This window comes from Xiphophorus couchianus, chromosome 12 (genome assembly GCF_001444195.1).
Source record: "Xiphophorus couchianus chromosome 12, X_couchianus-1.0, whole genome shotgun sequence".
Taxonomy (NCBI): Eukaryota; Metazoa; Chordata; class Actinopteri; order Cyprinodontiformes; family Poeciliidae; genus Xiphophorus; species Xiphophorus couchianus.
The window spans coordinates 3,451,589-3,475,839 of NC_040239.1; the positions used below are offsets into that span (position 1 = coordinate 3,451,589).

General features: G+C 37.2%; 1 protein-coding gene across 1 annotated transcript in view; it reads right to left on the bottom strand.

Annotated features, from left to right (window-relative positions):
- Positions 1-1,398: 1,398 nt before the first annotated feature.
- mapk1 (mitogen-activated protein kinase 1) overlaps positions 1,399-24,251 on the bottom strand; it is a 34,955-nt gene continuing 12,102 nt past the window's right edge. Inside the window, exons 2-9 of the mRNA XM_028032974.1 lie at positions 14,062-14,244; positions 12,520-12,709; positions 11,169-11,285; positions 9,867-9,981; positions 8,318-8,449; positions 6,977-7,086; positions 6,765-6,892; positions 1,399-5,398 (exon numbers count right to left, since the gene is read on the bottom strand). Coding sequence (XP_027888775.1) covers positions 6,776-6,892; positions 6,977-7,086; positions 8,318-8,449; positions 9,867-9,981; positions 11,169-11,285; positions 12,520-12,709; positions 14,062-14,244 — 964 coding nt within the window. The 3' untranslated portion in view covers positions 1,399-5,398; positions 6,765-6,775. The remainder of the gene's footprint in view (positions 5,399-6,764; positions 6,893-6,976; positions 7,087-8,317; positions 8,450-9,866; positions 9,982-11,168; positions 11,286-12,519; positions 12,710-14,061; positions 14,245-24,251) is intronic.

A 24,251-nucleotide genomic window follows, 5' to 3' on the forward strand; every position in this document is an offset into this window, starting at 1 on the left:
CAACAGGTCTCGGAGGTTAGCAGCGTCTTCCTTGACGTTTCCAGCAGCATTCTTCTAAATCCTTGAATTTTTCCACACTTTCACGCCGTTTGCATTGCCAGACAAGATGATGCAGCAACCTCTGACTTCCTCCCTGCACATCAAAGTCTGTTTAAAATGTTTCAGAGTGAAACATCTTGTATTTTATTTCTTAAATATGTCATTTTAGTCCTTTCTCGGAACTGTGAGTAGCTGAAGGTAATTTCTTTTCAGCCATGATGTCTTACAAACCCGTTTAGTCAAAGTAAACAGCTGTTCCCAATTAATCAGGGCTAACTGGGAGCAACACCTAGCATTTGGACTGAAGCAGAGCTGTGAATTTGCAATGGAAATGCTGAAGGAACATTATAGCATCATTGTTTGATTAATCCCAAAACAGGAAACGTGCTGATTAAGTTCAAGCAATCATGCTAAACAAATGCGACCGCAATCAAACTTCTGTGTGAACAGTTTATAGCCCCAAAGTGAGCCGCATGCGCAGAAGAATGTTGACGTCACAAAGTAGCGCATTGTTTACGGAAGTAAGGGCCGCCGCCGATGGATCGATTTTAAAGTTGTTGAGCAATGAGAGCCAACAGTGTCGTCATAAAAATCATAACAAGGTGAAGGAAGCTAATAAAAAAAAGAAAAGCTAATAGCAACGGCCTTTGGTGGCTGTTGCTGAACGATCATGTCGCATTACGTAATTGACGTCATAATTATGCATCGTTATTCTGCAACTGAAGAAGTCAGACGCGGTAAATCCGGACGTAAAGGGCGACAAAATAATAATGATCTCATGAAGGAAGTCTGCATCAGTAAAGCGCATTACATCACAATCCCTCCACAAACAGACTTATTTAGTCAGTGGTTTTTTTAGCTTCCTTCGTCTTGCTATGACGTCAACGTTCTTAATCTGCGAATAACGGTCGTAAACCAGTCACACATTTCATTTCCTTTGTCGTCTTGTAAAATCGATCCCCAGACGGCGGCATCCATTACTTCCGTAAACACCGCGGTGCTGTGACGTCAAAACGTTCTTCTGCGCATGCGGGTCGCTCCTTCACACAGAAAATCGGAGCAAAAAGATTTGCAAGCCAACTTGGAATGAATGAAGACTTAGACACACCACTGAAGGTATAGTATTTTTAATGAACGTCTATTGAAATGTCATGGCAGAGTTGTAAAAGACATCCCCACCCCCCAGAAACATCCCCACCCCCCAGAAACATCCCCACCCCCCAAAAACATTCCCCCCCCCCAAAAACATCCCCACCCCCCAAAAACATCCCCACCCCAAAGTAGCAGTCAGTCTGTAATAATAGCAAATGCTTCGTTCAAGTCAAATCCTTCACACGGCAGCGAAATAAAACCCACCAATCAACTCCAAACGATTTAATGGCAGCTCAAACAAACCTTTAAAAATACAACCAATGGATCTTTTTTTTCTTTATTTAGTTTTCCTTTTTTAAAACTACACAGTTAAAGATTTATACTGATCAAAACATACAGAGTGAAGAAGTTCCACTGGAGACAACTCAAACAAGATTAGTGTCTGATAGAAACATTAATTTTACAATAAAAATATCTGCACAAAAACATCCCAAAAAAAATTAAAAAGGAAAATAAAGGGTAACGCAAAAAAATATATCGAAATGTTTGCTTTTCGTCTTTTATTACAGTCACAGATCACACAGCTGTTGCAACAAATCTCTTAAAATTTACAGAAATGATAAGGTCGCCCCCATCCCGTTCTTACCCCCCACCCACAGAGCTGACTGTGTTCATCTTTAAGAGCGTATACTGCGATTACAACGGATTCCCGACTAAACAAAAGCTGCACATCAAAATCTTGGATATCGAGACTATCAAAAAAGGCACAAACAGACAAGGTTGCACAAAGAACTCAGCTGAAGCTTTTTTTTTTTATTTATCATTTTTAATTTGTCCTCTTTTTATACAACTAATCCCACTAAAAGGTTTCCAGTGCCCTTTAAAAGTTCCCATCCCCACTCCCTGCTCCGCTTCTCAAAGAAAGAAAGAAAACTATCTACAGGCATGTCAAGTCCTGGCAGGCACCTCGGATTACAAGTCCCATCCTAACCACCGGAGAAGCAAGTGCATTTCATCATAACGGAGACGGACGCGTGTGTGCAGCGAGCGTGACGAGCGCTGGGATTAAATCTGCAAAGTGCAAAAAACAAAACAAAAAAAGCAACGTTTTGGTCATCGTTTCGTGTCGACAGATGGGTTAAACCTCTGCTGGAGTCGAAATGTAGAAATACTTAAACTGGGAGTGAAGAGGTGGTTCATAGCATCAACTTTAAGGTTAAAATTTTAGCTAAAATTATTTTAAAGATAAATGTGTTGCAGGTTAGGTTTTTGATCTGTGCTAAATTTTCTGTTTCATTAAACCCAATCAGGGATTTTTGCAACCATCTCAGACCATAACTATAAGTTTTAAACTGATGTAAAGAGATTGAGTTTTTCCTAAAATAGTATATTACGGAAGTCCATTTGTGCCACTATTAAATCAAAACATTGACTAAATGCGATGCAGCTAGCCAAGATTGTGATCTGTGCTGCATTTTTTGTTTCATTAAACCCAATCAACCATTTTTATTTACATTTTAAACTGAATGTGGAGTTTTTCCTAATATGGTATTGCGGAAGCCCATTTGTGCCACTGTAATAATTGAATTCAAAGTTTTGACTAATTTATGACATAACTAGTTAGATTTTTAATATGTGATGCTTTTTTTTCTTAAAACAGGAATTTTTATATAAGCTTTAAACTGAATGATTTAAAGAAATCGAACTCTAATATGGTATATTACAGAAATCCATTTGTGCCATTATTAAATCCAAATTGTGGCCATTTATAATGCGTATGGTTAGATTTTTTTTATCTGTGCTGCATTTTTTGTTTTATTAAACTCAATCAGGCATTTTTATATCAGTTTTAAACTTATAATGATGTAAAGAAATTATGTTTTTTATAATATGCTATTACGGAAGCCCATCTGTGCCACTGTAATAGCAATTAAATCCAAATTTATCCAAATCACAGTTTTTGATCCGTGATGCATTTTTTGTTTTATTAAACCCATCAGCCATCTTTATCCAAGTTTTAAACAGATAATGACGTAAGAAAGTGGAGATTTTGCTAATATGGCATTACGGAAGCCCATTTGTGCCACTGTAATAACAATCATATCCAAATTTTGACTAATTATGCTGTTATGGTAGCATAAACAGGTTTCCATAATTCCCTTTAGTCCAGCGCCCCTTTGCAGTCGATCTGCAGCAGTTTAATTTCCAACATGGCTACTGTGATGTAGGCGCGTCCGGACACGATGACATCACAACCGGGTGTGGCCAGAGGTGCGGCTGACCAGCTATGGCTTGAGTGCGTCTGAGCGGCACTTTTACGTCCTCTTGTAAAGAGGAGTCACCCACAAAAATAAAACAACCGATATACTTGACTGTAAGCTGTGTGAAGAATCCAGCGCTTATTTACGCTGAAAACGTAACTCCTCCCAACTTTAAACAAAAATACAGCAGCTTGGCTTTTTTGTTTTCTCTACTAAAGTCAAATACAACTTGGGTTTATAATGAAGAGAAAAATCTCCCAAAAAGCTGCTGAGTTTAAGCTGGGATGAAGCAAATTATCCATATTTTTCTTCCTCTACTAGGATTTTATCCAAATATCTTACATTTTGCTGCATAATCTAAGTTTTAAATCCATCTGTGCAATTTGGAGGTAATTTAATGACTAAAATCTCAGCTGTTATTTAAATATTTCCATAGATGCCCTAAAAGTTCTAGATAAATTGAAGCGGTGCAATAGTAACCCGTTTTCCCCCCATCAAAATATAATATGTGAAATAAAAGTATTTAATTTAACAGTCTTCAATCTGATCAAACACAAACGGTAAAGATATTCTTGACTTCCGCTGCAGTTATGCATGTTTTTCCTCAGATGCAGTTACATATGAGGTCCAACTGTTTGTAGAACTAAAATGTGCGATTTAAATGTGACGCAGGAGTAATATGTCGTCATGCTGTGCTTTAAATATTTTTCCAACATTTTAAACACAGATTTGTCGTTACTGAGCATGCAGAGATTAAAATCTGCTCGTCGGACGGAGGGCGGGTACGTGGAAATAAAAACAGGGGGCGGAAAGCACCGGGTGTTTGGAAACCATTTTTACCACGAAATGATGAGGCGGCGGCGGCGAACCGAGCCGGCTTGTGTGGCACTTTTAACATCGCTGTCTTTGTATACGGAGCTTTTTATAACAGTCATGCAAAAGGGCACAGTTTTCTTCTAACAAGGCGAGAGAGAGATCCACAAACACCGAAGAGGACAACAAAAGAATAATAATAATCATAATAATAGGAAAACAGAGGAGGGGAGAGGTGGAGGATTCTACGTGTCCCACCTCCTGGAAAATATGAAAATATCATACAAACTTGTGTGAAATCAACTTTTCCTTTATTTCCTCGTGGCTAAGGCAGAAACTTCCAATAAACCATACATATCTACACGTTTTAATGCCAATAAGAAATAAAAAAAGGGACTTTTTTCCTTTAGAAACTCATTAAATTCACTTCACCCTAAACAATAAAACATCTTAAGACTCTTCAGGCTTCATATATATATTTATATTTAGTTATATGCGGTGCCTTCTGTGTGAGTATGTTTGAGATTAAAATACAAGGTTTGATAAAATATACATCCTCGTCAAGTGATGGGTTGTGGCCAGTTAAAGTCTGGCTCATTCTGTCATAATTGCATAAATCAGGCGAGTTAAGTCGAATTTTTCTAAACGAGAGAGAAAGAAAAGACAAAAATCACTGCATCCTGTTGCAACAGTGAGATAAAAGGTAGGAAAACTCGTTTTGTTTTAATGATGGATGATTTTTTTTGTGCAAAGCAGCTGCACCAAAACAAAAAGTATCATTAAAAAAAAGGTTTTAACTCAAATGCCATTTGAGACACACACATAAACACAAAAAAGTTGTTTATCTTGGCTTCAAAAAACAAAATTCACCCCCAAACTATGAGCTGTGATGTGACTCCCTCCCCTCCGGTCCCCTTACCTCGCCTCTCCGCCGAGAGAGAGAGAAAGAAAGGAGAGACGGAGAATGACTGATTGATTCCTGACGCCGTTCCTGAGCAAAGTGGACTTGACGAAAGAAAAAGAAAACTGAAAAGAGAAACCGGAGGAATCCAGGTGGTGTGAACAGGAGAGGAGAGTTAAAAAAAAACAAAAAACAGAGCAAACCAAAACCCCAAAACAAAACAAAAAAATCACAGCAACAGAGTGGAGGCGGGGAGGAGCAGTGGCGACGCAGAAGCCTGTCCGCAGAATCCTGGAGGACGAAACAAAAACATTTTGTTTTTTTTTTATGCTTCGTGGTGAAACGAGGCTGAAAACACAAAAAAATAGCAGAGAGATGGAGATCTGGAAGAAAGTCTTGATTAGCGCTGAAACGATTAATCAAATTAATCATGATTAATCGATTATTGAAATAATCAATTAATTTTGTAACTGATTAACTGGAGTGTGCAGACTGAAAAAGTACATTTACTGAAAGAACAAGAAACTCTGAGCCAAATTTGTACCAAAACTTACGTGTTCATTTTGCATTTAGATAAAAAAATAACTTCTTTGTAAACATGTTTTATCCAAAACGTCAAGTTTTAGCTTCACCTATTAATCATCTTTTGCTGTCCAATTATTGATTAGTTAACTAAAACAATAGTCAGCAGATCAGACCTACACTGCACTGACGTTAAGTGAAGCAGAAATATATTGAGTATTTATTTTGTATTGTTTTTAGCTGCAGATGCATCCTTTGTAATAAATAATCAGATGCTCTCTAAAAGAATGGTGTTTAAAAAAATAATTTAATCCAATATTCTAATGCATTTTTAATTTTATATAAAATGTAACTAGAATTTTGTGCTTTTTAATCCTCATTGATCTCGAAGGCTTTACAAATAAAACAAAATGGTCTTAAATGGTTAAATAAAAAATATGCAGAATTTTTATTTGAATCAATTAATAAAAAGGTTCTTTATAAGAATTTTTATTTAGAGACAGAATGTGAATCAGGTGACACTAAAATGCATAATGTTAGTGTCACTATGGTTCCTCCACAGTTTTGGCCTGATTGCTGCTCTCAGTATTTTAGCACATTGGCCTTTATTCTGAGTCTGTTTACTCCAGTTAACGATTAATTGATTACTAAATTACTTGACGATCATCTCAATAACCGATTAATCGTTTCAGCCCTATTTTCAAATTGAACCGAATCTTACTTCAGAAAGTTTTCATGCTCCACAAATCTGAAACAAACTTCCAGAAAACTTAGAAACTGCTGAAACACTGAGTTCCTTTGAATCAAGGCTAACAACCCAAATACTCAATCAATACCTTTGATTAGTACAAAATTATCCACATATCTGATATGTGAATATCTGTCAATATATAAATTTTTTTAACAGAATTTGAACAGGTGAAGCTCAACTTGTGTTCTGATTAGAACATATTTACAGACACAGAAGGGTTTTATTATTATTATTTTTTAATATAAGGGTTTTATTTTATTTTTTATCTCAAATGCATAATGTATTCAGCTTTTGCACAGTTTTGATTAACTACAGCTCTGAGTGTGTTGCTGAACAGGCCTTCCTCCAGTGCTCCTTTCGGAGGCAACAAACCGGGTCTGCGGTACCTGAGAGCCGTTAGGACCTGAAGCCGGGCTGGAACCGAGCCGTTTCTTCGAAGATGAGCTCCTTCAGCGTCTCTTTGGGCAGGTCGTCCAGCTCCATGTCGAACTTGAACGGAGCCTCGGCGGTGGGCTTCGCGGGACAACAGAGGGGACGGCGTTAAAACCCGCGGACGGTAACCATAGAAACGAAAGCGGCAGGGCGAGGGCGCCTCACCTCGTCCGTCGGGTCGTAATATTGCTCCAGGTAAGGGTGGGCCAGGGCCTCCTCCACCTCGATCCTCTTGTGAGGGTTAAAGGTCAGCATTCTGTCCAGAAGGTCCAGAGCTGTAGCACAAAGTCAGCATTTAACACCACGGGTTGATGCAGGAGAACACTAGAGGGCGCCATCACATCCTCAAACTAAACTGTTTATGTCGCTCAGCAGATAAACACAGATTTTGTTTGCAGGAAGCTGATGAGAAAACTGGATTTTCCTGCTGATTAGTTACTTTCTGCATCTGGCAGGAAGAGCTTCAGAGAAAAAAACTGAAAAATCATCACAGAAAAATAATCTGAAGCACTGAAATGGTGAGGATGCAACTTTTATAGAGTTTTTCTAAAAATAAAAAAAATATGTTTAAATTTGTTATTTTAACATCAAAATCAGAAGTTTTCCACAAAGATATCTGAGATTTCCTTTCAGCTCATACAGAAAAAAAAGCTGAATTAACTTAAAATGTTTATTTTTTGAAACAGACATTAATGTAGTGAATTACAAATGTATTTAATAACTCTGCACCAGTACATACAAACAGCTTCACAAGCTTGGTCAAACATGTAAAACAACTTTAATCTGTTCAGTCGGTGCATTTAGAAATATAAAAACTAATAATTTAAAATAATAAAGAAACTGACAAAAACAACAAAGTGACTATCAATAAACTGCAACAAATAGGCCTGTCAAAATAAGCAATAAATCAATTAATCGCATTATAAATTTAAAAACTACATTTTTATCGCCACAATTTCTTATTTTTTTCTCTTTCTACCAAAAAGTGGATGATAAAAGTCTTCAGTCTGCTGTTTTGGTCTCAACTAAACCTTATTTTGAAGGACAGTTTTGTTCACAGAGACTTCATAATTAATTTTATTTGTTGCTTCTGTTTTGTTTATAAATGTCTTCCAGTGCTAAATGTTCATTAGAATTTAAAGTTTACTAATCTTTGAAAATGTGTTCTTGAATTATTATGTCAATACCATCATATTACTGGAAAACGGTCTCAAAAGAACCGTTTTCAGAACCTTTATCGTGGTAAGTTCTGGGACAATTTATTGTGACCAGATGAGCAACAAATCGTCTTTCAAATGTTTCAAAAATAAATAAGAAAGCATAGAATTAGACTGAATAGATCTGTCCCTATGTCACCAAAACCAGACAGATTTTTTTCAATATCTGGACGGATAAAGATATTAACGTGGGATTGGTGCAGCTCTAGTTTTCCAGTGCCTGGTTTATTTGTCAACATTTCTGATTAATTTGTTAAAATCTTGTGGACAAAGCGGCGCGCCCTCTGACCTTTACTGTCGGCGTTGGGGAACAGGCGGTTCCACGGCACTTTGCAGCGCACCGGCAGCGACAGCAGGTAGTTCCTGGCCTTGAGGTTGATGATGCAGTTGAGGTCTTCCTGGCTGGGGGAGCCCAGAATCCCTGAACACAAACGTTTGTTTTAAAGATGGCCGCTACATCAAAGATGTCCGACTCAAACTTTTCAGCTTTCTAAGAGGAGAAAAGACAGATGGCTGAAGCCGTATTTGGTCTAACACAGAGAGACTCGGAGTCTGACTGGATAAGGGCAGCATTGTCCGACCAGCTGCTCCTGGTGACAGAGTTTGAAACCCTGAATATTGGAGCTTTTTAGAAGGATTAAAGATTAAACTATTGGATTAATTCAGCTGAAACATTCTTCATTTGCAACAAAACAAGAACACCATCTTTTCCAGTTAGAAACAAATGATCAGGTGATGGACCTGAACCTTCAGAGCCACATAAAGACAGTTACAAAATCAGCCTTCTGTCACCTGAGGAACATTTCCTGGTTTAAAGATCTAGAGAAACTCATCCATGTGTTAATCTTTAAAATACTGTTAGTTTATAAATCACAGAACGGCTTAGCACTAAAATACATTACATAAATTACAGGTAACTTTTCAGCAAAATATAGGAGCTTGTTTTAAGTCAATAATTCTTTAATATTGATACAAAAAGTCCTTGTTCCATTTACAGATTATTTCACCTGTAACAAGACATTTTCAAAGTACTTTTTCATAAATACTAAGGAATTATTGACTTAAAGAAGCTCATATTTCTTGCTGAAAAGTTGATTGTACGTTAGTACACTTGAAATGAGACAAAACTAAGATATTTGTACAAGAACTAGACAGAAAAATACTTGGTAAGATTTTGTATTTTTGCAGTGAAACTCAACTATGCCATAAGTTCTGGATAGAAAATATTTACAAAGATGATTTTTTTCATCTAAAATATAAAATTTATATATTTTTTGTATAGATTTTTCTTAATTACTACTCCGAGTGTGTTGTTACTTTAGCAAATTACATGTTTTAGAGTCTGTACTCTTAGAGATTATTTGCTTACTAGATTAGTTGGCAAATATTTCAGTATTTGAATAATCGTGATTAATCGATTCAGACAGACTGTCTTCTGAAATGTACATATTGAGCAACATTTCATTGCCAGGCTCCAATAATAATGAAGTAAATACAAATAAAAGTGTTCATGTAAATATGTATAATAAAAAGATAGCAAAAGATAATAAAAAGACAGTCCTAACACATTATAACAGCCATCGACAGCCATTGTTATATTTTCCAGCATGTAAAACATAAAACCAGTTTCATTTTAACAGCCTGAATATAAAATTTTAAGCCTAAAGCAAAATGTCTTCACAGGTTTGTGGAGCCGACTGAACCTCTGGAGGTAAAGACGCACAATCAAGCCAACAACCAGTCTTTGTTTAGGTTTGAAAACTGTTAAACCATCACAAAAGAGAACGAAATAATTCAGTGATCCAGTTTTTGAGGCTGGATGTAGGAAGCATATTTACCCAGAATGTGGTTGAGCTGATCCAGGTAGTGCTTCCCTGGGAAGATTGGCCTGTTTGACAGCATCTCAGCCAGGATGCAGCCCACCGACCAGATGTCTATGGACTTGGTGTAGCCCTGAAAACGACACCGTCAAGATCAAAATATTTACAATCCGTTTACTAAAAACATATGGAACAACACTCCGCTTTGTAACCATCAATGCAGTGATTTAAAAAAAATTACATTTACGCTACATTAATGCACAGATTAATAACAGCAAAGTGACAAGAAATAAAAAATTCAAAAGTCAAAAACAGCAACAATATTTTTTTTACATTTTTAATGTAAGTTTTACATTTTCTTCCAGAACCAAAGTTTTTAGTTAAAGAAAACCTAAATTTATAATTGTAGTTAATAATGTCTTATCGTATTCTACATTCAACAGCAAAGGTATATAAAATAAAACAAAATGTCTCTCACACCTCATATACCTGACTGCTCAGAGAACAAAACATTAAAAAAATCCCACAATTTCAATAACTTTGCTTAAGTATGACATAAAAGCAAATCTTTCTCTCAGTTAAACAAATCAATAAGTTAGCAATAATAGATATTAATTACATTTAAACAATCCAAACAAATTGTAGGTAAATGACTCTCCTGCTTAAATTAAATGCTTAGAAAGTAAAACAAAAAATCTCAAAATGTTCTAGTCAAGTTTTCCGTGAAATAATCACCAAAAGTTAGAATATTTTGGTGATTCTAACTGAGCTAAAACAAGAAAAGTTTAGTTTGGTTTAACTTCATACAGCAAAAAAGTGTCTTTTTGTCAGGAGTATAAAAATATCTGGTTTCTACTATAAACAATGTTTTCCAAATTTAGCGTTTTAGTCAAACATTTGATTACACTTCAACACAAAACTGTGTAGTTTGAACATCAAGCACTTTCAAGGACTTTCCAAACCTAAAACTCAAGCAGTCGTATGAACACCGTTATTAAAACATATGGAATAAAATTCAGCTTCTTCACCATTTTTTAAATGGTTTTAAAATTAAAAAGGTGAATTTCTCTGTGAATCCTCACTCTGTTGCTCAAAAATAACTGCACATTTGGTTTTGTTGAAACTAAAGTTTACTTCTCCATTTCTCTACAGGACCGTTACACAACAAACAGTGAACACATCAGGGTGACGAAACAGCAGCCACATTATCATTATTATGAAAAATAAGCAGCTCAGACTCATCCTGCATGCTTCTTAACCGTGGAGGGAGAGTGAGCTGCGCGGTATTTTGAGTTTAGAAGAAGAAATCCGGCGGCTCACCTTGGAGTTGAGCATGATCTCTGGAGCTCTGTACCAACGCGTGGCGACATACTCTGTTAGGAAGCCGGTGTGGTCGTGGTCAGGATCCGCCACGCGAGCCAGACCGAAGTCACAGATCTGACAGGAAGACAACAGGACGCATGAAAACCAGCAGAAACAGAACCTTCGTTTAAATAAAACAAAATTATATTTGGATGTGTTCAAGTTTGACATCTTGTTTTAGTTCACTGGATTTTATTATTTCATCTACAAATGTTTTTCTAGTTCAACTTTATTCCATCTTATATCTAGATGGAGTCAGAAGTTTATATACCGGTGTGTCTCAAAACATTAGAATACTGCATAAAAGTGCAACATTTCTTGCCAGGCATCCCAGAAAGTGAAATTTTATGAAGAGATTCATTATGCCTAGTGTACAATATTTAACACTTTATTTGAAGGGGTGTGCATAAGACTGACAACGCCGCCATAAACATGAAGGAGTCTTCATATTTCTGTCTGTTGTCATGAAGTGTCATTTAGTAAATGAGATTTTTTCTGCAAAGTTGCATTAAAAGTAATTTAAAAGAGTCAACTTTACATTTGCATTTAAAGCTGTAAGTACTGCAATAAATATCCCTGATATTTATCTTAGATCCACACAGAGTTGGGTAGAGTACTCAAGTAGCTGTAATGTACTTATATTGATTACAAGTTAGACGGGAATGAGGTGAGAACTAGTTCTAGGCTTGTGGCTTGTTTATTGTCATCATAGCAACACCATAGAAACTGCCTACCAAGATGGCTGCCAGTTACAAAGTTCAGAGAAGTGTAACGTCACATGAGAGCTATGTATTGGAGCTTTTATTTATCAAATTTGAACCAGGAGAAACTAAAAGCGACACTTGACGGGTTCTGGTAAAAGTATTTTTTTAATCTTAAATGCTAATTTTATTTTTTATATAGTTTTGACTTAATTACTGGGGTTATTGTGTTCTTTCAGCAATTAGCCATTATATTCGAGTCTGTGTATTGTAGTTAAGGATTAATCAACTAAATTAGTTGACTATTATTTCAATTATTGATTAATCGCTTCAGGTCTAGCTTAAATACATTGGATTCAAATGTGTGGATCATTAAGGAGTTTCTGAAACATGCATGACAAAGTTTTTGATGTAATCCAGGTGTGTATTGACACAGCGACACGTAAAACACACACAGTTCAGTGAGGGTTTATGGAAACGGGTTTAGGAAGCCAGGAGAAGCTCGTAAGCGGCTTACTGACCAATTACCGGCAAGTTACGTCAGAGAGAAAGAAGAAGTCAGGACGTCTTTTCCGGTTTGTCTGGCGCTTAAAACGTCAGAGACCAACCTTGAGATCGCAGGTGGTGTTGAGGAGGAGGTTGGAGGGCTTCAGGTCGCGGTGCAGCACGTTGGCAGAGTGGATGTACTTGAGCCCTCGGAGGATCTGGTAGAGGAAGTAGCAGATGTGGTCGTTGCTCAGGTGTTGGGTCTTCAGGAGCTTGTAGAGGTCTGTCTCCATGAGATCCTGGACGATGTATCTGCACCGACCCAGGTTAAAGACTTTAATCATGTTCGGATTTGTGAAAACTAAATGCTTTTCTACAGGAAAAAATCTAAGAGCAAATTTCCACCAAAAAACCCTGAAATTTTGAGGATAATCAAGGAAGAAATTTTCAGGAACAAGAAAACTTCTGAGTTCCCAAAGACGAAAATGTGCAAGACAAAAAAACAAACAAAAAAAAAAAAAACTCAAGATATTTTTAATATCAAACTCAGAAAATTTCAGCATGTTAAAAATTTATGACTTTTCAAATTTCAAAGTTTTCTCCTAGATTAATCTCAAAATAAAAATTTTTCTAAGTAAATGTTCAACTTTTCAAACTCAGAAAGTTTTTGTTTACAAAATTTCTCAGACTGATCTCAAAATGTCTGCAATTTTTCTAGCAATTTTTTTTTACTTTTTAACTGAAATTTCCACATTTTCTAGAAGATTTCTGAGTATATCAAAATTTCTGAGCTATTTGGCTTTAATTTACATCTTTTTTGTGTCTACAACAACCTTGTCGACATGAAGATCATGTCTACGAACGGTCTCTGTCAGTCGAATTTATCAAGCTAATTTCCTTCTAACTTTAGCATAGCAGGCCCAAAATGGAAAAGTTTGACCAGAAGAAGGCCGAAGGAAACGTCCTGCTGTGGAGAAGTTAGTTTTTATACTAAATGGATGTAATTATTATGAAATGGAGACGGAGAAAAAAACCTTCTAAAAGTGGATGTTTTTGTAGCATTATCTGTGGGTTTGTAAAGGAGTTCTCCATCCAGACGGTCTTTGGACCAGCCAGACATGAACCTAATAGAGAATCACTGAAGGAAGCTGAAAATCTGAATAAAACCTGAAACATCTGTTATAGATCTGAGTGCAATATCGGCCAAATCCCTGATGCAGCGTGGAAGAATTACATCTGTAAACAAAAGTTCCTGTACCAAATATTAGGCTCTGCTTTTCTATTGCATTAAATACTTATTTCATGTAAGTATTAAAACAAATATACATTATACAATGTGGTTTTCTGGGTCTGTTTTCTGATTTGATGCAAGTTACAGACCATTCTTTTTAAGTTCTGTGATTCCTCATTGATGCAGGATCACACAATGTCTGCAAAGTGGACTGTTTTACTGCGGCTGTTGGGAAACAGTGAAGAGCATCTGAGGCAAATACATGGCGACAGGTGGCCATTATGTAATAAAAACACAAATGAACATCCCTGCTCAAACAAAAAGCCGGCCGAGGCTCGCCACTCTCCACGTTTCCTTAGAAAAACAGAAACGTAATAAACATCTTCAAAACGTGAGATTAGCATCGTAAAGTTCACAGCGGGCGCCAGGATACACGTCCTTCATCTGCTCGATGGACGGCGCCCGGATGATGTCGTTGATGCCGATGATGTTCTCGTGCTTGAAGCGCAGCAGGATTTTGATTTCTCTCAGGGTGCGCTGGCAGTAGGTCTGGTGCTCAAACGGGCTGATCTTTTTGATGGCCACGCGGAGCTTGTTGTCCCGGTCATAAGCAGAGCTGGATAAAAAAAAAGAAGAAAAAAGAAGAAAAGCCAAAGGTTAGATTAAAAGAAACAACATTTCATCCATTAAGTCATGTCAGGTTCAGCATCTTTATTCCTCCCACAATGACCCATTAAACTCATCTATATTATCAGCCTGGCAGGCCACCAGGCTTTATTTGCTCCACCAGGCTGAACGTCAATTTTAAGTCAGGGGTGTTTTAACTTTTTGCAAAGGGGGCCAAAAATTTCTAAGCTGAAAGTATTAACAATAAATAAAACACATATTTTACATTTGCCTAAATATTTACAGTCATTTACCTTTTTGCGTTTATTATATTCAGCTTTTTAAAAGTCTATAAAATGTTTTTAGTTTATTCCAAGCAACAAAAGTAAACATTTTCTTCTACAACAACCTTCGCTGTAATTGGCCACATGCAATGGTTGGGTGTGCCAAAGTTTGTTTTTGAGTAAAAACTTCCTGGATTATAAAATTTAAAAAAAATTAAATAAATGCTAAGGGTGTAAAGGTCTTTGTGCTGAACTTAACATTTTCAAAATATAAACTTTCCACGGAAAATCTCATCCAAATGGCAATATTTGTGCCATTCTTGAATTGCAGTGAGGGGCCAAACAAAATGAATCCCAGGGCCGCAAATGGCCCCCGGGCTGCAGGTTGAACATACCTGTTTTAAGTCTTTTTTTTTTTTAAATATGCACCAGTAGCAGTTATAGCTGGTATATTTAATAAGATTTAAAAAACAAAACTTTAAAGGACTGTTTTTAAAAAATATATTTATTACCGTATTTTCCGCATTATAAGGCGCACCTTCAATGAATGGCCTATTTTAAAACTTTTTTCATATATAAGGCGCACCGCATTATAAGGCACATAGAATAGACGCTACAGTCGAGGCTGGGGTTACGTTATGCATCCATTAGATGGAACTGCGATAAAGGGAATGTCGACAAAATAGTCAGATAGGTCAGTCAAACTTTATTAATAGATTACAAACCAGCGTTCTGAAAACTCGTTCATTCCCAAAATGAACAGCTGTTGCTTCCTCCACTTCCGCACCATTGATTCGTTCATGTTAAATTCTCTCTCTGCTGCTCTATGGGCTCTTTGCACCTCAGCTTAATGATGTACATGGAGCCGAAGCCCCGACAATAATCTGGAGAAAGGTTTTAAGATGTTCGCCTCGTTATACACAGATACGAAGGTGAGTTTTACTTTCTTTAAACTTTGTGGCTAACATTAGCTTTAGCTTATGCCGGACATTTTTCTTGTAAAAATGTGCTATCTAAGTATCTAAACATTTTTCATCATTCATTAACGGACAATGTTTTTACCTTATGTTCAAGTATATTACGTGGTTTATTGTCGTTAGTGTCAGAGACCAAGTAACGGGGATTTTACGGTTCAGGCTTTTTGCTTCTGAAGCACAACGAGCCCATAGCTTAGCATTAGCTCTGGTGTTGGAGTTCTAGTTCAGCTGACGGTTCAGGCTCAAAGTTGTTGCTTTTAGAAAAATATAACCGTGTTCCTTAAGGTCTTCGTGTTACTTAGTTTTATTAGTTTTGCATGCTTCTTGTGAAGCAGGACGGTGTTTACAGCAGTTTGTACAGGCGGATCAGTTGCTCGGCTGTCTGGCTCTGGTCTGCTCTCTCGTTCCGTAAACTCAATCATTCAGGCTGAATACAGAAGTGACTCCATGGAAATAACACAGGAAGCTCCTTTACCTTCTTCTTTAGGCTGAAGAAGTTGATCCGGAGTGACGTGAAGGCTGTAAACTTTGCTGTGCGGCGATAGCTTTAACTGGTAGCGACGAATATTTACAAGCCACCGTCTTCTTAATTCAGGATCGTTTGGAAATCCATGAAAACTTAAAAGCCCATTATATTAGGAAGACAGCAATGTTCATAGTATTGTTTTATTTGCGTCTGAAATAAGACTTTGTCTTTTCTAGCTGTCATGGTAACTCAAAGCAAAAAAAGAGAGCCGCATTTGCGCATGCGGTTGTGACGTCAGCGCGGCAGGTGCAAAGAGCCCGTTCCCATATTCTACTGTGTGACTGATCGCCTTGAGCTTAAACTCTGCGTTGTAAGCGTGTCTCTTAATAGGAGCCATTTTGGGGTCTTTACACAAAACCCAGCTTGCACTGCTGGCTGCATCGGCGGCTGCTTTCCCCCATTTCTTCTTCTACGGGGAAAATGAAGTTGGCGTCTGCTTTCCCCTTTCTTCTTCTACGGGGAAATGAAGTTGGCGTCTGCTTTCCGTTTCTTCTTCTACAGGGAAATGAAGTTGGCGTCTGCCTTCCTCCGTTTCTTCCTCTACGGGGAAAATAAAGTCGGCGTCTGCTTTCCCGTTTCTTCCTCTACGGGGAAAATAAAGTCGGCGTCTGCTTTCCCGTTTCTTCTTCCACGGGGGAAAATGAAGTCGGCGGCTGCTTACCGTAGTTGCGAGACCTGTTGTGGCTCAATATTGGTCCATATATAAGGCGCACCGGATTATAAGGCGCACTGTCGGCTTTTGAGAAAATTGAAGGTTTTTAGGTGCGCCTTATAGTGCGGAAAATACGGTACTTTTTTCTTTAAATGGTAATTTCTGTATGTTTGTACTTTTGTAATGTAAACAAAATGTAGATTTTACTGTTTTCATGATGACCTACATAGAGAATATCTCCTACATCAATAATGACGTCTAAATTGGGAAATGAAATATGTTGGACTGATTAGTGACAGGAGAAATGTGAGTTTTGTGCAGAGGCAGCAGTGAGTCGCTGAGCTGCGAGACCAACGCCGCTTCCTTCCTGTGGTTTGCTGCTGGAAAGCTTTTAAACGAAAAACCAAATAGAACAGGAAATGTCAGGCTTCAAAGTGCAGTTTACAAAAGCTAGTTAAGAGCTGATAACTAGTTCTTAACAATATTGACCTAAAAAATAACCCCAGCAAGTATAGCAATTCATTTAAAAAAATTTTTTAAAGCATAATTTCATCCCCTCTACCTAAATAAAATAGCTTAAAATGATTTTAACTGTTACAGCTAGAGGAGTTTGAATTATATAAAAAAAGAAAGGAAAGGTGTGTGTGTGTGTGTGTGTGTGTTCTTTACAGGCCATGTTGAGTTCAGGCATTATCCTCTGGGAGATCTTTCATTTTCTGCTTACTCTGCATGCTTTTTGCCTTCTGTTGCAAAACTCTGCAGCAGCAACAGGATTTTTCTTCCCCAAAACGGGTACAGTTTGCATTTTTAAATGACTTCAAGTCAAGCTTATCGTAAAAGAAGCAAGTCACTATTTTACATGCGTTTATTCGGGAACTAATGGAGATTTCACTGATCTGATCCCTGCAGGCTTGAACTTGTTCAGAGCAACTTACTTTTGAATTTTCACACAATTGCTTTACCAGAAATGTAAACAAAAGCTTCAGAATATTTTATTATTAAAAGAAAATTAATTTCCACATTTTTGGAGTCTTGAGGTTGGGGGCCGAACAAAATCATTTCAAGAGCCACACATGGCCCCTGAGCCACACTTTGGACATCCCTGATTTAAGCCAAGGTACAACAATCTCAGTACTTTAAGTTGAAATGCACAGCTGAGTTAGAGTAACATTGAAAAATTTGTAATTCAGTTCCAAATGTTATTGTGTAACAAAACTAAATATTATTTAACGCAAACAAAAAGTATCTTTAATATTTTTAAGAAGTTATTTTTCTATGAAAGATTAAACATCTATTTTTGTACGTATTGTGTAAATTTCGGAGAAGCTAGAACCACAAACGGCAGCTTACTTTTGATTTTAATAAAATGTACTTTAAAAAACAAATTTGTTAATGAGCAGATAAAATTTTAAAAAAAGACACAAAAATATCACTTTAATAATGTAAAACATGTCAATATTTGTTGCCCCAAAATGCTTCCAGCTCAGCCTCTTTGGCTCTTGTCAAGACGTTTGGACACTGCCGCCATGCAGGGTTCATTTAAACCGAACTACAGAAACAAACTAACTTTTTGTGTTTTAATTTCCTGAGATTAACCTGCATCTTCACACATTTTATTAGCTGATGAGGTTCATATAATTATAGGGTTTTTTTGCATCATGCAAGCAGAAAATGCTCCTTCAACATGTTCAGTGCTGAAACTGCTGACCTCCTGGTACCGCCTCTGAATTTAAATGCCTGCTGAATCCAGACTCTAATGCGGCGCAGACATTTGGTGCAGTCAGTAAACCAAAAGAAATTGTGCAACACTGCTGCACTTCAAGATAACAGACAGAAAAAGTGTTGCAATATTTCTCTTGTCGCCCGACATCCCAGAATCTCTCCGTTTACATCCGAGCCAAGCACATTACAAGCGACGCTAATGTCTGCAAAAAAAGAAGTAGAAAAAGAAAACACCCACACAATGGGACCAAATAAGAAATGAGTTGCTATAGTGACGGGGGTGTAAGGACTAAAATGTAAACACAAGTGTGCCAGCCTTCTGCGAGGGGAAATATGAGTGACCTTCCTTTCTACTCGCTCTGGAGGAATGTGTGTGTGCATGGCTGCGTGGGAGGAAAGTAAATAGTTTTCCATGTTACTGTTCTTCTACTCCACAAGACACTGTGGTTTGTAACAGGCTGCAGCTCAAACCTGGAGCCTGACTGGCATCATTTACTAGCAGCCAGCCGTGTTTTTTAAAAACGCAATGCAAGCACAATCTGCATAAGACGGGTGCCAATTTATTTCTGTATAATTTAAATGAGATTGTTTGCATATTTTGAGTTTTTCCTTCTTTTTTCTAAAAAAAAAAAAAAGACTGAAAAAAGCCAAATAATTAGCTTACGAATGTATTTTTTCCAATTACACCAAAATTTTATTTTGCATCTTTAAACTACGAGAAAATGAACTAAAGAACACATTATAAGCACAAGTTGGCGATCGGCATTAAATACAGAAAAATCTGGACTTTTTCCTGTCATCAAATGAAATGGATTAGGACAGAGAAATCATTTCTTTGGTCTGTATGCAGATAAACAACCTGAATGTTTTATGATTTGCTTTATTGGGTTGCAAAGCTTTAGTAAGTCAGTTAAACAAAAAAAAAGCACTGTTGAAAATATGGGCATTTATTGTGTTGTTTTATCATTTGTCACGATAAAATTATATTTATTTCAGCAATAAATTCCAATTGATGTTTAAATGCCCCCAAACAGTCTACATTGTTGGGTTTTTTATTTATTCATTTACAATTTTTCCACCATTTTCTTATTAAATATATCAAGAAACATGAAAATAAGATTAAATGCCATTGCTGTGTGCAGTTTAGTGATAAATCGCAATTCTGTGACTGTCGTCCTGAAGAAGTGCATTAAATTTTACTTTTTAAAAGCAGTATGATTGACATGCCATTCATAAAACAATCTTCAGTCAGAAGCTTCTTTATTTTTACTGTAACACAAACTGCTACAGGAGATTCTTAACTCTTGAATACTGTTCATTGATCAACTCAAAAATGTCTGAATAAAGTTAATTTGTATGATACTCATGATTTGCCACTATAATCCAAACATCACTGAGAAATGACTAAAACCAAACCCAGTTCAACCCATAACATTTTATGAAATAAAGAAATGAAACCTGTTGATTAATTTGGCAACAAACGGTTTTGTTTCATAACACATAACGAGTGAGATCAGTTTACTCTCAGTTTGTTCAGCAGTAAACTAGAAGGAACTTCTTGAGGAAGTGGAAAGTACAAAGAGTTGAGTGTTTTATGATGGCGCCAGTAAACCGAAGGGATTCTGGATCACTCCGCCTTATCAGAAACGTCTTCACAGAACCGAGGACTCCAGAACTGGAGTCTGTGGGTTTGGTTTAAATAAAATGATGGGCAGCTTAATGCTCAGCTCTCTGACAGATTCAAATAAATCCACTGTCCGATGGTTTTATTTGTTTAGTTTACAGCGCAGCTAAAAACTACTGTTGAATGAAAAAGAAAATCTTAGGGTGCATTCACGCCAGCCCTGTTTAGTCCAATTTAATTCAATTCCACTTTGTTTGCCCAGAAGGTTTGGTTCATTTGCCGAAAATTCTCGTTCCAAAATCATGAAGTGGACTGCGACGCAAGGGATTCTGGGTAAATGCAACCAAAACAAACGCGCCAACTACCGCTAGCGGAAAAAATAGCTTGTAGTCTTTTACTAAAGACAAAGAGAGAAATCCTACGGCTGCTAAAATCTGATGCCACTTCACTTTTTTTTATCCCCATTCTGTGAAGAAGGAAGTTGGACTCAGTGTCTTCTTTAGAGGTTTTAAAGTCGTTTCCTTCAGTACTTCTTAATGGAGCGCCTCCACAGGCAAGGAGGGGAACAGGTTTTTTGATTAGTCTGGATCAGTGGTGCTCAAGTCCAGCTCTCGAGAGCCTACAACTTTCAGATGTATCCCTGCTCCAACACACCTGAATCAAATGGATGGCTCGTTACCAGGCCTGTTCAGAGCTGATCCCGGTCTGTTGGAGCAAGGATGCATCTAAAAGTTGCAGAATGGTTGCTCTCGAGGTTTGGACTTGAGCACCCCTGGTCTGGATAGTTTTATGCAGTGCTGTGTGAACGCGAACCACAGCCACTGAAAATGCAACGTATGTTTCAATTTTGGTTCCAAACTGAACCGAATCTACCCGACTATCAGGTGTGAAAACACCTTTAATCTTTTGAACAAGTTTCCTAGAAATTTGGGTATAATTTATTTATTTTTTTTTAATCCAAGAAGGTTTTGGTAAACAACTTGGCAGGAAAGTATATTTATCTTATTTATTGTCTCCGTCTATAAACCATCCAGGACATTTTTAATCCATTTTCACGCTCAAGTGTCTTTTTTCTCCTACGTACACAGATCTGAAAAATAAAAGTTAATACTTATTTTTAAAATTTCCGGATGCAAACATGAATGCTTGAGAAGTTGTTCTCCTTTAAAAGCAGCTAAAATACAAGCAGCTACTTATTTTGGTGCAAATTTTCACCCAGTCGATCTTTACAGAGACAAAAGGATTTTAAACATTTTAAAGAGATTATACTCTGGATGCTGTTCCTGTTTCCTTTGCATGTTAATTTCAAATTTCATCTGAGCATGCTCGGTGCCGGATAGAAGGGGGTTAGAAGGCGTTTCCACGGCAACAAGAACACAAGGCTTTTTCTCTGCTGCAGCAGCAGCAGCGTTATGCAACTGGACTGTAACCAGGATGATGTTAAAGAGGAAGGGGAGAAACTCGCCGATATGAACAGTCAGGCTTCATATTCAGATCTGAGGCTGAAAAATCAGATAAAACATCCTGACTTGCATCAAGTGTGAGTAAACGCACAATCTAGACATTTATGGAGTAGTAATAAACATTCATAGAGAGATAAGTGCTTTCATTCCTCTGCCAATGTTTAACAGGAATCCAGAATTTTACAAACACACAGCATAATGAATGTAAGATAAAATCTGATGGTCCTATTTGAGGTTTTTCCTCCTGGTACATTTGCATGCAGCAGAAGATTGTTGTATTCTTTTTAAACCTTAGTAAAACATAAACTTTAACACCGTAAAGCTTACATTTTAAAACAACTCACTCTGTATGTTTTTAATTTCCCCGATACAAAAAAGAAATCACCAAATCATTGTGGCGAGAAAAGACCCAGCTGCGAGGAAACTTTTGAGGAAGTGACTGATGCAGAGACTTTCCCTTCTCGCGCCGTGCACAGACTCGGTTATCGCTGCGTTGTGGTGCGGTTTGTTCTGTTTCAGGTCAAAGTCCACTTTTACATTAGGGTCAGACAGAGTGTGTATTTACAGACCCAAACGATCTTAATAAATATTAACCACATTAGCAATTTCAGAAAAAGCAGAAGAAGAGGTGATATGCCGATATTTGTCTGTGGAAGTCCTCAGTATTTATGTGTATAAAGGGATAACACTGTTTATTTTAGAAATGCAATGATTATTTGTGGTGCTGCTTTTAATCTACTTTGCTTAACAGTCCAGAATATATAAAGTTTTCTGCTACTCTCAGATGAGTGTGAAAAGTTACTAGATGAAATAAAAATTTAAACTAAATTGTCAGGACAGGCTTTGCTATCTGGATTTAGAAAACATCAATCCACGTTTTCTGTTGGCCATCTATTAAAAACAAGAAAAAAAGTGGGAGGGATTGATGTAGCGTTTCTCGATAAAAGGTAAACGTTTGATGGTTTTAATCACACCTACATTAACTTGTTTCAGTTTTTCTGTGAACTCATTAACCTGGAATTATTTTAACAATCTCAACTGGTTTCGGTTTCACTCATTCTACACAGGAATCTGTAGGATGGCAGATCAAAACACAAAGTTAATCAATCTCAGAATAAAAAACTAGCTTGATAGTGTGCAGGCTGAAAGTGGAGATACCAATTGGTAAAACCATCACTATAATAAAATTAAATTAATTAAATTTGCTCAACAACAACAACAAAAAAACAAGCTCAGCAGAGTCAGCCAGAAAAGATTTGTTTGTAAGAACAGTTAGTCAAATCCAAAAGCAATGAAAAATGTTTTTACAAATTATCGCCTCAACTGTATGGTGAAGGCAATGATTGACATAACTGTTTCAAGGAATTATGTCATTTTACTAGAGTTATTCTGGTAAAATGGTTGACAAATATAACCACTAATAAATCAATGTTTGTCCGCTTTCTGAACAAAATGATGTCACTCAATTAATCAAGTTTATATCTATAGCACATTTCAGCAACAAGGCAGTTCAAAGTGCTTTACATCATAAAAACAAAATGTCATAAAAACATCATACAGTTAACTGAGAAGCCAGTAACAAACATTACGTTTCGTTTAGTCGAGTGCCATCATTAACACACACCAACTATATTAGTCAATATTCCATTTATTATGGTTCAAAAGAAACTCTAAATAGGTGGACGTTTAGTCCAGATTTAAAGGAACTGTGTTTTAGCTGATTTGCAGTTTCATAGAAGTTTGTTTCAGATCTGTGGTGCATAGAAGCTGAATGCTGTAACAATTAAGACTGCTTGCTCATGTGAAAGGATGAAAGGAGTCCAAGGTGTATGAATGTGCAAAGGTGTTTTTTTAAATTTTACTTTAAGCCTTTATATAAAACTACTGAGCAGCAGAAGTAGGAAGATTTTCAAGAACATTTGCACGACTCTTGTCTGTGCTTAAAGTTGACTCAAATGAGGAAGTCGTCAGGAGGAACACACACGCAGATTTGCCACACTCTGCCAAAGAAAACAAGGCCACAAGTGATAAGATCAAAGCCGACGGACCAATTGTGCAAATTTTTACTTTGCATCACTAAACAGCCTCCGTTTGTTCCCCTTGACGACGCGAAAGCCGAGCAGTTCGCATTTTTTTTGGCTGAGCTCTAGAACCGTTAAAAACTCCAATGTTATAAAATCCATCTGTCTGAGCGCAGCGACGTGTTGCGGCGCACCAGAGCAGCCGGCCGCCTGATTGGTCGGTGCGTTTAACTGGCGACTCGTCCTGGCAGCTGCGAGCGCCCAAATTACATCCCCTCCTGAATCACACAACAGGATTTCGGTGTCAAGGCTCTTGTTCTCTCGCCCTCCTTCGTTGGCTGTGGAGTGCTGGTACTGATGTCAGAGGCAGAAGGGTTGCCATGGAGATGGGCGCCACGGTGGCATTTTGAGAGGACAGATCAAATGGCAGAATGAACCAGAGCATCCGCCGTGGCAAAAAAATAAATAAAAAGATAAATAAATAAAAAATAGGCAAGTCTAGATCAGAGGGAGAACAAAAACAAAAAAATGAAAAAAATTTGGATTTGGACTCGCTAAACCAAAAAATAATTTTTTATACCTAAACTTAAATAAAAACATGGAGATAATATAAGCAGCATTATTTCTCCCCCCCATTGAACGTATTAAAACAAATGTAAACAAACTGATGGCAGCTTTACTTTGTAAACTGCGGAAATGTTTACATATTTATGATTGAGGTTACTTTAAAATTTAACCATTTTCTGCT